Genomic DNA, 18,597 nt, shown 5'->3' on the forward strand with positions numbered 1-18,597 from the left:
CAGGACGCTCAAGGAATCGGCGACAGCGTAAGCACACCAAAACAGCGTCCCCGTCCCCTCGTTGTGCGCCTCGCCAGGCGGTCTCTGCGTGACGAGTTGTTTCGTAGCGCACGCGCACGTCGCGGCCTGGATACCGGCAACATTGGCCTTCCTGAACATACCCACGGCCCAGTTTACTTCAACGAGAGACTAACGAAAGCTAATCGCAGGCTGTTATGGAAGACCCGCCAGGCAAGCGCTGCAGCAGGCTGGAAGTTTGTATGGACGAGAGAAGGACGTATTTATGCCAGAAAATCGGACAATCACGACTGCAGACCGGTCCGAATCGTGAGTGAGAGAGATGTAATGCGTGTTTTCGGCATGGACCCTACGGAGGTTAATAATAAATAAGAAAAATGTTATCCGGTTTATGTCTATGTTGTTATTGTCCCACTGTACTTACAGGGTAAATTATCATGTTGTGCAAACCAACGAAATGTATAAGTTTGTATGTTCCTGTTTCCCCCGACTTTTTTTCCCAACCCTACCTCTATTTACCTATATTATAACCCCTATTAAAAACCCCTTATCAATGTATGTATGCTATGAAATACACGATTATATGTATAAAGTATGTATCTGTTATTATCATTTTTTATTCGTTACCTATTCTTATTACTGGAACGCGTCGCATCCGTCACTCAAATTACACAACACGATTTTAAGTAAAACCTTAAGCCAGTTCTCTATTGAACACCGACATATGACTATCCTTAAACAACTGCTTATTAATTGTTTGTATTGCCAACTGGTTTTCTCATATGTAATTAAATTCATGGTAAAAAATAAAAATATTAAACTAGGATTATGGAACGCAGGCTCGCTCGGTACACGTCACGACGAGTTTTTGGTAGCCCTTCAGCGTTACCCTGTGGACATCCTTGCGATAAACGAGACTTGGCTGCGTGCGGGCGAGGAGGCGCGCGCCCCAGCGCCGGTCGGATTCCGACTGAGACACGTGCCGCGCCCGGCAAGCGTGCGCGCGCGGCGGCGGCGTTGGATTTTACATAAGCAAGGACATACGCACGCGAGGATTAGTTACGCCCTCTATTAACGCTGTTGAGCAAATGTGGCTCAGTTTAACACTCAATGGTATCAAGATTGCCATAGGGACTGCCTATAGGCCCCCGTGGCAAAATGTGGACCTATTTCTTGATGCACTTAACGAGTCAATATGTACATTATCGAAATATGATCGCGTCGTTTTGCTTGGCGACTTTAACATTGACTCTTCACGCGTATCTGATCCTAATACAATTAAGCTAAACGACTTTTTAAGTACTCTTCAGCTAACGCAATTTGTTGAACAACCCACACACTTCACCGATCACTCGGAAACGCGTATAGACTTGATATGTTCCAATCTTCAGCTACGACACGTAACAGTTAACCACATTCATGACCTTGGTGGTCATGCATTTATAACGTGTGAACTCAACATCCGTAAAACTAAACCGCTCCCTAAGTGGGTATCATTTCGGCCACTCAAGGATATTGATACACAGAAATTCAGCGAGGACCTTGAATCTGTGAACTGGGAACGATTGATATGTGACAATGTAAATGACACGCTTCATTATTTTAATACAACTTTGCTTCACCTGTTTGAAATCCACGCGCCCTTCAAAAAAACTCTCATAAAAAAACAGTCCCACCCGTGGATCACCCACACAGTAAAAGAGATGATGAGACTCCGTGACGACGCTCACGTCAGAGCTCGCAAAACCGGTCTTGAGTCACACATACAGTACTACAAGGATCTAAAAAATATTGTAAATAGGGCCCTTTTCACTGAAAAATCTGCTTACTTCCGCTCTCGTATAATAAATAACCAGAATTGTCCCCGCGCGCTCTGGCGTAATATTAAACGTGACATCGTCGATTTCAATAAACTTAACGAACTGCCTTCTAATTTTAATAATCCTGACATAATCAACAGTCACTTTCTTAACGTACCCGCGGGGAGAGGCGTAACTATATCTAGACTGACTTATTTCGAACATCACAGGCACGGACAGACTTCATTTGAGTTAAGGCCAGTCGATGAAATTGTTGTCTTAAACGCCATTAAGTCATTCACGAGTAATGCAATGGGTAGTGATGGCATCACACTAGATATGGTCAAATTGACCCTACCTAGAACACTAACTCTTATTACCTCTTTAATTAATCAATCCATCGCTACCTGCACTTTTCCTGAAGTTTGGAAGTCGGCCATTGTTAAGCCTATACCCAAAGTTCCTGAACCAACTGATTTAAAAGATCTTAGACCCATTAGTATACTTTGCTGTGCTTCCAAAATTTTAGAGAAAGTCGTTTGCTCACAACTAACTGAATACCTGGAAACAAATAATATTCTTCCGAGTAAACAGTCTGGGTTTCGCAGGACGCGCAGTACAGCCACAGCTCTGCTTGACGTGATCGACGACGTTCTGTCAGCACAGGATAAGGGAGAAGCTTCTCTTCTGGTCTTATTGGATTTCTCTCGAGCCTTTGACACAATTAACATCCCCCTCCTGCTATCCAAACTTACATACTATGGTTTCAGCAATAAAACTGTTAAATGGTTCGCCAGCTACCTTTCGGGCCGGACTCAGCGGGTTGGACTGCATAATCCACAGGGATTGACTGATTTCTCCTTAAATACTGCTGTGAAACATGGAGTTCCCCAGGGTTCCATTTTAGGCCCGGTGCTGTTCATTTTGTATGCGGCGGATATAACCGACTGCATTAAAAATTGCCAGTACCACATGTACGCTGATGACCTACAAATCCACATAAGTTTTGCCCCCACGGGAACACAGCCCGCCGTAGAGCTGCTGAACCAAGACCTTGCCCGTGTTCATGACTGGTCTGTGCACAGTGATCTGGTCCTGAACCCCAATAAGTCTAAATTCATAGTGTTAGGCACCAGAAGGCAAGTGGAGAAGGTTGTCAGTTGCAACCCTCACATACAGTTGGGAGCAGATCGCCTCGAGCGTGTTGCCGCTGCACGAAACCTTGGCCTGCTATTCGACGAGCAGCTCCGCTTTGAACAACACGTCGTAGATGCTGTAAAAAACTGTTTTTATAGACTTAAAGTGTTGTATCAGGTCCGCAACTATCTAAGCGTAGACCTTAGAATCAGATTATGTGACACTTTAGTCTTATCAAAGCTAAATTACGTAGATACTGTTACGAACGGGTGTCTGCTGGCTCGATCCAAGGCTCTACTTCAACGTGTCCAAAATGCCTGCGCGCGGTTCTGTTTCCCTATCCCCCCGCGTACTCACGTCACCCCTTACCTTAACAGTGGTGGCATGTTAAAGATGGAAGCGCGACGCTTTTTGCATTTTGCCTCCTTGCTCTTCGGAGTGGTGCGCCATCAACAGCCATCATACCTCTTTCACAGGCTAACTTTCTCTACGCGACCAACGAGAGAAGCCACCCGACTAGTTTGTCCGAGACACGGCAGCTCAGCAGCATTTCGTGGCAGTTTTCGATATTCTGCTACGAAGTGCTGGAATAATATACCACCCCTATACGCAACTCCAATGGTCTTAGCTCATTTAAGCGTAAACTAAAAAAACATCTTTTAACCCTGCAGCTGTCGTGATCTCTACGAAGTGTGAGCCGTGTGAGTGTTACGGATCGTGGTGTTTGTTAGTTTATGTTGTATGTTTATGTATCGTTTTACCCCCCCCCCCCCCGTCCCACTCCGCTCTTCCCCCCCCATATTTCATTTTATCTCATTTTCTTCCCCTCGCTACTCCTGCTATATTTTTTGTCTCGTTTTAATAGTACAAATATATTTTTTCTATTGACTTTTTGTTATGGTTTTAGTGTGAATTGTATCTCTAAATGTTATCTTACTGTACTGTACCCTCACTTATTGTGTTACACTATCGACCGACCCTGGGCCCCACGGAAGACCAGCGCTGTGGCACCATCTGTGCCTGAGCATATGCTGAGTGGTGTCCTTTTGCGACCACTATATCAAACATTATGTATTTACATGTTGTGTTTATGTACTCTAGTATATAAGTAACCTTCTGGTCGTAATAAACGTATTTTCTTTCTTTCTTTCTTTCTAATTCGTTATCAATAGCGATAGAGATAGCGATTGCGGCGTGTTTATGTTCTTCCTGCTACTGCTTCGTAGATTTAATCGAGCGAGTACATTACTTACCTGATTGTGTCTTGCTCTTGTCATGAATATGCGAGCGACTATGTGTAACTTGCAATTAGTGCTTAAGCACTTGGGAATTTAAGCGTCTGGCTAAGTATGTTTTGCGTAAGAATAATTTTCTCGGATTCTTTAAGATGCTGCTGTGTATTATGTTTGCATTTTTCCGTATCTTTATTTATACATTCAGGTATAAATATACATACCGGAGAATTAAATATCTACAACCTATTGTACTGGTAGACACGTCTCCACTCATTTCCACTCCTGCGGAAAGGCAGCTTAAACAGTATCTTCGCTGTAAATGACATTATACCTACATACTTAGGTAGGTACACCAACATTATATTTAGTCCATCATAAAATTAATTAACGATGTTGTCACGTAAGCAAGTGTATTTCATAACATAATCCTACCAATGTAACAAAAACCATACACCAAAAATTATTTAACAGACAACTCACTGCCCACTTCGAACTTGAATGTAAATCAAATATAAGATGTGGATACGATGTGGATCGGATAAGTAAATCAATCATTGAATTGAATATCTTTATTGCTTATTTTAACATAAATACGTCAGTGAAATGTTAATGTCAAATGTTACTTTTGACACCGATACATCGGTATCATATGATTCATATCCCAGTGACAATATTATGCACATCTTAGAAGCCTGGTTGGAATACGGCACTCAAACAAGCATACCGAATCGGCAAGGAAATGTGAAAATGATTAGCTTCAGTACACCTGCTCCTGAAAGTAGTTTGCTATCTATTGGCAATGGTTAAGAAACGCTCGCATTTTGCGTAAGTGCAAGTATCGGGGCGCTAGTTTTGCATATTAATAAATGCAAGCAATTAAGAAATCGCATGCGTGCGATACTATTGGTTTGGTGTTATGTACTACATGGCAATAGACAGATGATATATCCAGTAGATGGTGCATAATATAACTTCGTAAGGATTATGTTTATTATAATTTACACTGTCTCATTGCTTTCTGAAATAACCAATATTTATTTAACATTATAATTATTTGTATCCTGTAGATTATACTTAATAGCAAAATCATGTTTTATAAGCTTTTATCGTTTACTGTTACAGTAACATTCATACTTGTTGTTTACATTCATACTTAATTACTTACACACTTTGCTTTAGGTAGGTATTTTGGATTGCCGTGCCGTGAGTCTTCCTAATGTAATCTACTTTTTTGAGTTTTCGTAATAAATAAATAAATATTATAGGACATTCTTACACAGATTGAATGAGGTCCCACGGTAAGCTCATGAAAGCTTGTGTTGTGGGCACTTAGACAACGATATATATAATATAATATAATGTAGTAAATAAATAAACCAGAAATATATGACTGTTGTCAAGAGGGCGTTGTTTATTCTAATTTAAGCGGTGACAGTTCAGTATAGTATGTAGAAAATAGTTCTAATTCTAATGAAATTGCGCAACATGGCGCGTAGTCACATATTTCTGATCATGTTTTATCTACCATGGGGAGTCTGTGAGTGGTATTCTATTGAATTGACAATAGGCAATAGTGTCGTGATGTCGTGGGAGTCGACTGTTCTCTCGAGTATCACGCCGTTAATTACAGCTATTAACACACTCGTGGGCCGAATGCTTCTATAATTTCTAATCTGAATTGGTAAATATTTAAATGCCATCCCTAAATTATGCAAGGATGTCAATAATGATTAAGGCGCCGTGTCCGGTTTGTTCTCTCACTCACTGAAAATAAGATAATACTTAAGTAATATGTATAGATATTGATTGTTTAGTTACTTTAACAAAAAAAGAGAAGTGTTTAGTAATTTCCATATTTTTTGACGGGTGGTTTTGACGTTTTAGAATACTTAAGAAAATTACATCCCTAAACGGTTGCTTATTAAAACCAAAAACTACATACATTTTCCTTGACTTTTACCTACTCTTTCGAGTAAAATTTTGCTAAACGTCCAAAACTCATGGTATAGGCTCAAGTGTCGTGCGAGCGATAGTTGTTTTATGGGGATTATTTGTGATTATGAGATTGGTATCCGTAAAGTGACCTGAGACCTTAAGATTTCTCTTCATGTTTTCGGCATCCGACGAAAACCTAGGAATGTGCCACCATTTCAATACCCTGCTGGCTAAACCAACTGCACTTCACAAACGTTCTGCAATTTTGCTGACATACGTGTCAATAGAACGATCATTCTTCGCCTATTACTTAAAAGAGATGCCTATTCGATAAATATGCTTACGATTAAATATAATTTCATATTTTATTACAAAATAAAAAAAAATAAGCCGAGGGAATGACATCAAGAATCGAATTCTCAGGAATGACCCCTATTTGAATGATTAGCATTTGATGCCGTTCCATCGATTACCAATCATTATGACCGCTCATTCCCTCAGTCGTAAATCATTTGATGTTGCGGTGTTTTTGATCTGGTGAACCCAAGAAGCTGACACTGTCGATTGCACGAGTGCACGTACACTAAACACTTGACGAAAGAGTTTATTGACCTGCAGTACCGGCGTTTAAGTTGGCCTCTCGTTATTTTTATTTTGTATGCTTCTCATTTTTTTTCCACGTAACTATTTTTAGAATTCTGGGGGCCGATTTTTGAGTCTCACGGCGTTCGAATTCAGAAAATTGTCACTGAAAATAATAGGCAATTCACCGTTTTCAACTGGTATTTTAGTGACAGTGAGACTCAAAAATCGGCCCCCTGTACCAATAAGGTACAAAAGGAACCCTTATGGTTCTGTCCGTCTGTGTGTCACATTACTAAATATCTCGTTTTATAGAGTTTGGGTAGCTACGGTGATGTGCCTTGTCGTATTGTCATGCCAATCAGCCATTAAATTTGTCAAATTCGCGCGTCATCGTGAATGATAAGATTTATACCTTAGCTGTTGTCTCCATCCAATTTATATAACATTGAATGAAACGCATAATACGTCACAAAATCAACATGATAACATTGATATTGATACATTTGATACCTACATTGTCACCAAGCCGTAATATAAGTAGGACCTCACTAATAATCTTTTTAAGGTCAACGTTATGTGGATAAGATGTATCTTGGCATCTAACTTTAGCGTATGAATGTTCCTGTTAAATATGTGTATAAGTACCTACTCAATTTTAATTTTTTTTTCGGATGAGATAAGGGACCCAAGTTCTTCTTATACATGTATCTGTGTATGAGCATCGTTCATCCTTACTAATATTATAAATGGGAAAGTGTGTGTGTCTGTTTGTTTGTCCATCTTTCACGGCAAAACGGAGCGACGTATTGACGTGATTTTTTAAGTAGAGATAGTTGAAGGGATGGAGAGATTGGAGAGTGACACAGGCTACTATTTGTCTCTTTATAACGCGAGCCAAGCCGCGGGCAAAAGCTAGTATATTTATACATAGAAAACGTCCAACACTCAGGAAGAAATATCTGTGCTCATCACACATAATAAATGCCCTTACCGGGATTCGAACCCAGCGTAGCAGGCAAAATAAAAAGTCCCACCCAAAATTTTCAGAATTGACCTTAGTTAGGCTTTATGTTAACCTAAATCTTATTTACACTTTTTATTTTCAGAAGAATTTCAACAACAGAGATTATCGAAAACTGCGATAAGATGGAGAAGGACAAAATAGTATTCAAGGTAAGTTTTTAGCAACTAGCAACGAGTTATATTATACGCAATTTATTAATTTATAAATTTCCGGGTACTTTGAACGACGACCTTTATTCATTGTGATAAGATTATAATTTAATACTTTGCACCTATGTCTAATCTATATCTACGAGTTATCAATAGTTAACTATAAAAATGTCTCCCTTCTGAGTTTCTGAAAAGAAATCTCATTTTCTTACTTTAGCAATCGGATGATAACTGAGCACCTCTAAGCTCTAAGTACCCATTCGTAATGTCATTGGTCACTGATAACACGAGCTAAAATAATATACGTTACCTAAATATGTATAACCTAACCATAAAATTAAATTTTTGAACAGATTTTCATGAAACATGGCTAAGAACACTCCCGACTAATTCAGCTTTCAAACAAAAAAAAAACTAACTCTAAATCAGTTCGGGAGCTATGATGCCACAGAAAGATAGACACACACACACACACACACACACACAAACAGACATACACGCCAATCTTATAACACCCCGTCGTTTTTGCGTCGGGGGTTAATAATAGACTAAACTCCAGATCTTGCACCTTATACACGTGCATATTGTGCAATCACAATTCAAATTTATGATACGATACGGTACTACGCCCGAGTTGAATTCACTGTCTTAATTATATTCCACGTTTTACTGGCACTATCGAACCACTGACAAATTGATAACATGCTATTGAAAACTATTAGAGCGGGAGGCCTATTCGAATTTACATATTCATATCATAATGGTAGAACTTTCCAACAATGAAGAAAAATGGTTGGCTTTTTAATAGGTAGTTATACTGTACTCTAAAACTGAAAGGGTTACATTTTTTCTTTATCTTCCTTTATCATACAAAAATATGGCTGACGAACTAACTTTTCCTTATTAGAAATAAATAGCTGTTAAACTTCAGAAACTAGGTTAAACATGGTCCCCCGCCTTGATAAACATTGTATTTACTTTTTCAATGCCACAGTAGGTACCTATGCAAATTTCAAACTAAGAAGATGGTTATACTATACCACAGTTTTTACAATAAACGGGGTAATAAATGCAATGTCAACTGATGCAACAGATAGACACGTCGTGCCGTGGCTATTGCACACTCGCGGTTCAGAGGACAATTCTATTAGCATAATAATGACAGAAACAGAACTGACCATTACAGGTGAAGTGTAAACAACTCGTTGAAACATATTTCGACCAACTTATGCTCATCGTGAAACACTTAGTGCTCAAAAGAACAATGGCTAACTCAGACTAATTGTAGGTTTAAGAGTCACACAAACTTGTCGCGAATAATCCACTCTCGTTCGATCGAATGTTGTTTAATATTTCAAGTCATTTAGAATGTACCAAACTACAAGTGTCAAGCTGATGCTTACTAATACTAAATATGTAAATGGTAAATCTTGAAGGCAAAGACAAGGTACCTTTATTAAAAATGATTAAACAAATAAAGAAATCAGAGCGAGTAGAATTTTAATTAAATGGTCAAATGTCATTGTCATCATTGGTACACATTTTTATCAAAAAAGATTATTACCGCCGAATATACAATAAATCCTGTTTACTTGAATATTCGTGTTTTAAAATATCGAGAGCGTAACTTGAGTGTATGACTAGATTTGCGTGACTCTTAAGCAAACAATGTACGTCTTATTTTCGCGTACTGCCTACTTCGTTCTGCTTTTAAAAGCTTGTTACTGTATTGCAATAGATATAACAACAGGATGTTAGGTTACATATTCTATTGTTACATCATTTGGCCATAAGAGGCTCATCAGAAACCTACAAAAACATCAGAAGAGGGCATCGTGAAAGTTCCGGTACACTTCACAACAGATCGATCATCCTATTCATCGGTCCAGTATGATACTTCGATGATAAATGTCGCACACGAAATTTCATATCCCTGAGTGGACAATCGGTTGTGGTTATAGCTAGTGGTTGCGGCCAAATATGAAATGAATTGTAAAGAAACATCACATGTTAAAGTTTCAACTATCCATGTTACTCTATTTAGTGGGATATTTTAATATGAATAATACGGACAGTCAAATAAAGTGTTAATGACGTGTGTTTACGGATTATTTAGCAGGCGCTTAGGATTATTCTCGTGATTTTTCCTTTCGTCCGTCTTCCAAGGCAAGTATGGATGAGTACCTATAAAGCATGTTAATGATAATGAAACGAGCGAATTTACTTCCTAATATGGTCCCAGGTTTGTCAGTGTCAAACTCCTGGTTCAGGTTCTAAAGGACGAGGCTGTGCAAATTAGCCAATGACATGGAGTCCTGGATCCCTTGTGTCACCTAACGTCATCGAAGCAAGCTGGGTAGTGTGGCCGCAAACCTAGTTGGTAGTCGGTACTGGTATTTATGTATTATCAGAACCCAATCATCTAAAGGACAAGGCTGTGCAAATTAGTCAACGACTGAGCCCTGCGTCCCTTGTGTCACGTCACGTCATCACGGCAAGCCGGGTCGTGTGGCCGCAAACTATCTTATACCTACAATATATGTATTATCAAATCCCAATAATGTAAAGGACAAGGCTGTGCAAATTAATCAATGACAGAGCCCTGCGTCCCTTGTGTCACGTCACGTCATCACGGCACGCCGGGTCGTGCGGCCGGTGCATTCCACGCGTGCCTACGCACCAAGGCTCTGCGTTCACCGTCTACCTGTGGACAATTTTGAGCAGACCAATTAAGTTAATATCGAAAATAAACGAGTAGGTAATTGTTGATTATCATGGGAACGATGTTGTTGCCAATTATTGGCTTGGTTTAGGTACTCTTGTCCGAGCCGTCTGATTCTTGATTAGGTATATTTTATTTTCGTCAACAAGTAATAGTACAAGAGTACAACGATAACGTTATTTTTGGTTTTATAAACAATGTGGCGTAATTATTGCGAGAGCAAAAGTAAGTTTAATTGGATGTTGTTGCCTCCTGATATTGGACTGAAATATCTCTCCGCTATAAACGTGACGTGATCGCGTGACGTACCTACTGTCAGCATCAAAGTGAATCATAAAAATAAAAATGTTTTTACGGTATTTTTTTCAGTAATATTGGGGGACACCTTACACAGATCAACCTAGCCCCAAACTAAGCAAAGCTTGTACTATGGGTGCTAGGCGACGATATACTTACTTATATACATAGAAAACATCCGTGACTCAGGAACAAATAATCCGTGTTCTTCACACAAATAAATGCCCCTGCCGGGATTCGAACCCGGGACCGCGGCTTAGCAGGCAGGGTCACCACCACGCGCTATGCCAGACCAGTCGTCGCTGTACACGATTTCTGAAATTCCCCTATTACCGATATGATTGGTCACTCTGGCTGTCATAATGATATTAGTAACGTACTTATCTGACTAACTGACACAGGTAGGAGCCCTAAATGCTTCATTACCGCCGCTGTAGCTATATCCTTAAGGCAAGCCATTTAATTTCTGTAGGCAATATTAAATTTAAATACATACTCATTTACTAATTATGAGGATGTCAAACATATTATCATCCGTCTCTGCTTACTTAGGTAAGTATCAAACTGTGACTATTAGCTAATAACGTTGGTATAATGCCAATATTCTGCAGCAATATGACTTCAAATAACATTAATTAGCAATACTTCTAATCTTGAGTACTATATCTTAACTTGATATATGTCCCTCGTTAAACCTTTAACATGGGATCAATTAAAATTAAACTCACGGTATGTGGACCCGTCTCTCTAGGCACCGCTGTAAGTGCAACAGGTGCATTCGTAATGCTTTCCAACCATCTTGCCTCGTATAGACCAGTCTAAGCTCATCCTTCGGTTATCTATAGTTCTTAAGTGTCTTTAGATCAGGTTACACTGCAGACTAGCCTATTAGACTCAAAATTGATGCGTAACCTGTGCGGGAATGATTAATGCCCTCCCTCTAAAGGCATTTCAAACCGGCTCATCTGCTTTGAAGCTGCGCACTTATAAGCTTTTACACGCTGAACAGCCAGGCGTCGATTTAAAAATAATTTTGCGATTTACTGGTGCTTTTTTTAATTGTCAATTACCGTTGCTGGCCGGTTGTAAAAATTGTAAACAAGTTCGAAGCTGTGGCCGTCGCAGGTCGCACTGAGGCGAATGACATTCCACTACTTTTTTTATCGAGACGCAAGGCGCAAGTGGAAAACACCTTGAATTAAATGCGCAAAGTATTGTCATTTACTAGAGGATGTGCATTGTAGACGATCGAACAAAGTAAATAAATAAACGGGTATTATGACGTGTGGTTTGGGCAAATGGGTTCAAAACGTTCAAATAGTGATACTTCGATACCCCTTATTTGGATAGGTCATCAGCATATGAAAATTAGTGTGCAATTGAACCTATAAAATAAGATTGGTAGTGTAAGGTCAGGCGCAATCGTTGTCCATAAAATCCATTAGAAATGACATTAAATCTAATTCTTCATTATCCATTCATGGAATAATATTAGACCACACATCTGCGTAGGCGGATAAACAGACGGATGATGATATTGATTTTATCATTTGACTTACATATTGCACACGGATAAAAACGCCGGATATTCACGATAAGAGACGCCGGCTCTATGATTTGTATGATCTGCGAACAACTGATAAAAGGCCGGAATTTATAGAGTACGTAAAGAATTTCTCGAAATCTTTTAAAAGGATGTGTGTCGCCGCTAAAGCTGATTATTTATCCAAAAAGATCTTAAATTCCAGCGATAAAGTTAAAACTACATGGCAAGTGATCAGCAGTGAAACAGGAAAGCGTAAAATAAAAGAACGGCACTACAACCTACGAGTTACTGATACTTTAGTAAGTTCCGACCGTGAAGTGGCAGATCACTTCGAGCGATTTTTCTCGAATATACCGGCAGAGACAACAAAGTCTCTTAACTCATCGCCAATTGTCGCTGAAGAAATGCTGCAAGCTAATGTAGAAGAATGTTCAGAAATATTCACATTTTCTTATGTTACTCCGACCATAGTCATTAAAACGTTCAGATCTTTAAATTTAAAGAAAACTGAAGATCTATGGGGCTTGTCAGTTAAAGTATTACACTCAATAGTAGAATCAATCGCACCCTATTTAGCTGAGATTTTCAACAGATGTATTGAAACTGGCATTTTTCCTGATATTATGAAACACAGCAAAATTATCCCGCTGTTTAAATCAGGAACGAAATCAGACCCGACCAACTTTAGACCTATTTCAATATTACCAGCGCTAAGTAAGGTCTTTGAGAAGCTTATTCTTAATCAACTGTTGTCTCACTTTAACAGAAATAAATTGCTTGACAATAATCAATTTGGTTTTACCAGAGGTCGTTCAACTACTGATGCCGGTGTGGTACTTCTAAAACACATCTTTGACGCCTGGGAAAGAGCTCAAGATGCTGTTGGAATTTTCTGTGATCTATCAAAGGCCTTTGATTGCGTTGATCACGAGAATTTAAAGAGAAAATTGAGCCACTATGGGGTTAAAGCTGCTGCCCTTGACCTTGTTTCATCGTACCTTTCCGACAGAACTCAGCGAGTTGTTATCAATGGGACTCAATCAGCAGGTTCACCGGTAGCACTTGGAGTGCCTCAAGGTTCAATTCTCGGTCCCTTCCTGTTCTTAGTATACATTAATGATCTACCGAAACTAGTGCAAGATAAACATGATATAGTGTTATTTGCTGACGACACTTCTCTTATATTCAAAGTTGACAGAAAGGAAAGCAGCTTCGATAACATCAACGATGCACTGTCTAGCATAACAGACTGGTTTACGGCGAATAACTTACTTCTAAACGCCAAGAAAACCAAGTGCATCAGATTTGCGCTTCCGAACGTTAAGCAGGTAAATAACAGTAAGATCCAAATGAAAGGTGAAACGCTGGAATTTGAAGATCGAACGGTTTTCCTTGGAGTCACTTTGGATTCAAAACTGCAATGGCATGCACATATAGCCACTTTAGCTGGCAAACTTAGTTCTGCAGCTTACGCAGTAAGGCGAATCAGACAACTAACAAACGTAGAGACGGCCAGGCTGGTATACTTTAGCTACTTCCACAGTGTTATGTCATATGGGATCCTGTTATGGGGAAAAGCTGCAGACATTCAGGCTATTTTTGTGCTGCAAAAACGAGCAGTCCGTTCAATCTTCGGATTGGGCGGTCGAGCATCTTTAAGAGAAAAATTCAAAGAGGTGAACATTCTTACCGTTGCCTCTCAATACATATACGAAAATATTATGTATGTTCGGAAAAATATCCACGAATTCAAGCTTAACAGTGACATCCATAACTATAACACAAGGAACAAACATAAACTTGCTGTGACCGCCCACCGTCTCCGTAAGGTTGGTACGTCTTTCGTCGGGAACTGTACACGTTTTTATAACAAAGTACCAACCGATATAGTGGATTTGCCATTTGACAAATTTAAGGCACGCATTAAGCGTTTGTTGTTATGTAAGGCGTACTACACTGTGAAGTATTTTATAGATGATAGGGATGCCTTTAAGGTGGTTGCTTGTCAATAGATGAATGAAGTCGTATATATTTTTTTATTTTCTCTGCATTGTGTAATTAAGCATACTAGTGTTCAATTGACGTATGAGAACATATTCTCGTCTGATTATATTGTTTTTATTTAAGTTTAGTTGTGGACACTTGGAGACCTTATACATCTCCAAGATTATGTGTTTAATGTTTAATGTTTATCTTACTTTAATTTTATTGTATAAATCTATATTTCCTTCCTTTGTAACATACGAGCACAGAATATAGTGTCTTACAGCTATGTTTTATTATTTGAATATTTAATTTAGCCTGGCAGCTTGAACATGTCATGCACACTTAAAAGTCTTTGCTGCGGTGGCGTCGTTGATCGGGTCGCCACCTTCCCGAATAAAGGTTGAGGGAGGCGATGGCTGAGATACGCGTCATACTCGTGAACGGGTGCCGTCTGTGAAGACCGGTCTGTTTAAGCTTACTGGGGCTGTTATAACTTAGTAACTTTAATTCTAATTTTTATTAAATTAGGACACTTTGTTCGGTTGTCGTTTGTTTCCTTTCTTTTAGTGAATATTTTAAATATATGATTTTGACTCATGGAGACCATATACATCTCTAAGGAGAATTAGATTAAGTAGATATACATTTTATTTTTAGTTGTGACATTTAGAGTCATTTGCACCTCTAAAGTAATTTTAGACTTTTTTTTTGTATTTGTACTTTTTATATAAAAATTTAGTGTAGTTCTTGGTTGTAATTCGACATTTAGAGACCTTCTACATCTCTAATTAATTGTATAGAGTTAACTTTAGTTAGAACTTAGAATTAGTATATAATAGTATCAATTGTAATTTCAACTCAATTTTAAATATTTTTTAAATACCAATGTAACATGTGACGTGTAAAAGTGCCCCTGTGGCCTATTTGCTGAATAAATTATTTTGATTTTGATTTTGATTTTGAAAATAAGCGACTTATTAACTATAGGTAGGTAATTATCATGGAACAAAACAAGTGAAGTTTACATAATCAGAATTCGTAGGAACTTTTGCGATTTTTTCCAATGTCTAGCTAGCAACATTGTACCAATCTAATAAGAACACAATAGGATATTGAACAAGGTAACGAAATTGAAAGCCTATAGTTTCCGCGAAATCTCAGATACTGGAGAAACAACCAATGATAAATAGTTATATGTTTGATTTTTAAAGAACTTTATTTAAGGTGTCGGTGCCACAGCATCTCCATTTACAAAAATATGTTTTTCATATTCATACATAACAATAAACGCAAATAAACAAGTTATAAACTTGCCGTGTGTAATAAACATCGAGCAAAAAACGGATTCCTAAACCCTAACAAGGTAAATATGTGTAACATTCATAAGAACCATGTCTGCTCGAGTGAGGCGAGGTGTATGGAACTGTTCCGGCAGGACGTTTTTGTTGAGGTAATGAGGCATTACTAAACATTATTTACACAACCTCGTATCTAAACTTTAAGCTAGTTTGAAAACTGAACTATATAATCAACCTATCTAAGTTGCTTATTGTATTGTATGGATATTATGAAACGAGAATATGATAGCTAAATAGACAATCGAAGAATTGATACAATTCGGAGGTGCGGTGCTTATTGAGACGTGAATCGTTATGCCACGAGTGAAGTAGCCATCCGGTAAAAAACCTTACTTGGCACGAATGTCACGACCGCGGTTCAGTAGCGACATTCTTAAAATGCCCATACATATCACGCAGCTAATACTTAAATCCAATTAATGGCTGCATTAAAAGATGCTAATCGTTGCTGTCGATTTGCAATTAAGAGCTAATGGATGTTTAAGAGGCTAGCTTGAGTACAGATATTGATAAATTATTTAATAATCGATAGCAGTATGCGTTCATAACACGTCATTAAGAAGTATTATGCTTCTTTTAGGAAAACGTTTCAATGTTGTGCACGCATCGGTTTGTGCTGGTATCAAATTGCGTGCGTATAAGAAACCGCTTTAGTACGTCGTACGAGTAACGAGTTTCGGCTGACAAATTGAACTTGACAGGTTAATTGAAACAAGATGAGTGATGTAGTGTGGGTTTTGTTCCTTGAAAATCTCATTAGCAACATGGTCACACTACATTACATGCATGCAGCAGCGATCAAAATAGCCAAGGAACTTCTTTCGTACTTATGATTTGGCTTAAACTAGGAAGTAACTATGCAGAGTGGGACCAAATTCTTCGCAGATGTTGACGTACCTTCGGCGTAGAATTGGTTAAGACGGAAACATTTTACCTTCTTCTAAAACTATTAAAAGTATGCACAAAGTTAATATACCAATCGGCATTTAGAATTGAACCAAAGACTAATTTATCCATTTGAGATATGCCCTTCTCTTCATTCCAATGTATGAGTAGGTACATGATAATTGATGACAAAATACCCGCACGAATTTACGATATCTTAACTAAGAACGAATTAGATATTAATAGAGCGAATGACAGTTTAGCAATTAATAGCTATATAAATCTATAAGCTGATTCACGAGCACCACGTGCATTCAAAAAGCACAATGGCCCATATGGTTAATATTCCTTGTCTGTATTTAGCCTCCTTTAAGTACCTTACCTATTAATTACACGTCAAGTGTTCTAATGTCTATTGTATTCTAATTTGTATCTGTTTAAGAACGCTAAGGCTAATCTGGTCACGACCTCTTCTCGGTGACATTGTGTATATATTGCATGAGTAATTTGAAATCCGAACGATTGATGATTTTTTGATGTATAGTCACCATCAGATATATCGGAGTGGCCAAGCCTCACAAATAACTAAACTCGCTCGCTATTGTCTCTATTTGGACAGCCGCAATATATCTGATGGCGACTATACCTCTAGGTAACTATTGGCTTCTGCTCAGAACAAACGTCATCGTCACACTTTTCTTTGACTATAAAATCTTGCGGACAATCATTTTCTCTTCTGTATATTTTAGAGAGTGGATTCCACATTATTTTTCACGGTTCTGCAGGTACATCAGTAATTAAGTGAAACGTTCATCGAGTCTTGTGTCACGCCGAAGTGTTTAACTGAGTTGACCTACCAGGGTCGTGAAGGCATATATTTTATTGTCAGCGTCGGCGTTGCGTAGTGTACGCATTTGCATACTTTTAAGAAACGAAGACGTTTTACTCGTGAATAATAAGAGTAGGCAACAATAAAGAGTTGATTGACATCTTTACTATTCGGTCACGATTGTTAGTTATTAACCTGCAAAAATATTAATTAAACGAAAGCGTGCCGTGCTTAATCATTGCAAAACAAACTTGACGAAGACACTCTTACTCAAGCATTTATTAAAAACTGCAAAGTGTTGCGTCAATCTAAGTGACAACTTTAAAGCTCATCAGATAAAAGACAAAACTGTAGAAAGCGTCTTGATGGATGATTTAGTATTATACCAGCGGATAAACAGCTTTTAACTATATGAATAGGTCAAATAAACACGATGCAAATCCGGCATCCTTCAAATCAAAGGTGCACAGGCATTTTCTTCTGGGCGAGCTCATTCCATCGTAGGACATTTCTTTGCCTTTGGCTAGTCTGTGGCCAAGAGTAAGCCCATTTATAATAATAATTAATGAAAAACGATAGAACCAGGATAACGAAATGAAGTTAAAAAAAATGTTATTTGACACTACACATGACGTTGAACGCTCATCATCATGTCACTGACCTGTTAAGATTAAGCGATCCGTAATTATTAATAAAGATCTCACATTGAAGCGGAATGTACGTCTTTCAGTAGAGTCACGTTTCTGCCATTAAACTTGCACTTTTCAATGTTATGAAGATACAATAGCATCGTCGAGTTTTAATAACCGAACTTCCTACTGTGATGAGAACAATGAGTTGAGGAATCCGACCCTGACATTTGGTTAGTTCGGGTTTTTGCCTATAAGTTGTTGGGAAATTGTTGCCCTTTCTAGATAAGCATCTGAACTGATTCTAATGGGTCTCGACGTTGATTGCATTTGTACGTGATATGTAGTCCATTTAGTAATAGGTTAGTGTTACCAAGTATGAGATCGGTATGCTATTACGGTAACCTGTTTAATATTTTATAAGTCTTCGAGTGTAATACTAATGCACGGCATTCCATTAAAA

General features: G+C 38.4%; 1 protein-coding gene across 2 annotated transcripts in view; it reads left to right on the forward strand.

Annotated features, from left to right (window-relative positions):
• LOC125225034 overlaps nucleotides 1-18,597 on the forward strand; it is a 128,173-nt gene that overhangs the window by 9,189 nt on the left and 100,387 nt on the right. Inside the window, exon 2 of one of the 2 annotated variants that reach the window (XM_048128518.1) lies at nucleotides 7,816-7,882. In XM_048128518.1, the coding sequence (XP_047984475.1) occupies nucleotides 7,816-7,882 (67 nt within the window). The remainder of the gene's footprint in view (nucleotides 1-7,815; nucleotides 7,883-18,597) is intronic. The other variant, XM_048128519.1, reaches the window with a different exon arrangement.

This window comes from Leguminivora glycinivorella, chromosome 4 (assembly GCF_023078275.1).
Source record: "Leguminivora glycinivorella isolate SPB_JAAS2020 chromosome 4, LegGlyc_1.1, whole genome shotgun sequence".
Classification (NCBI taxonomy): domain Eukaryota; kingdom Metazoa; phylum Arthropoda; class Insecta; order Lepidoptera; family Tortricidae; genus Leguminivora; species Leguminivora glycinivorella.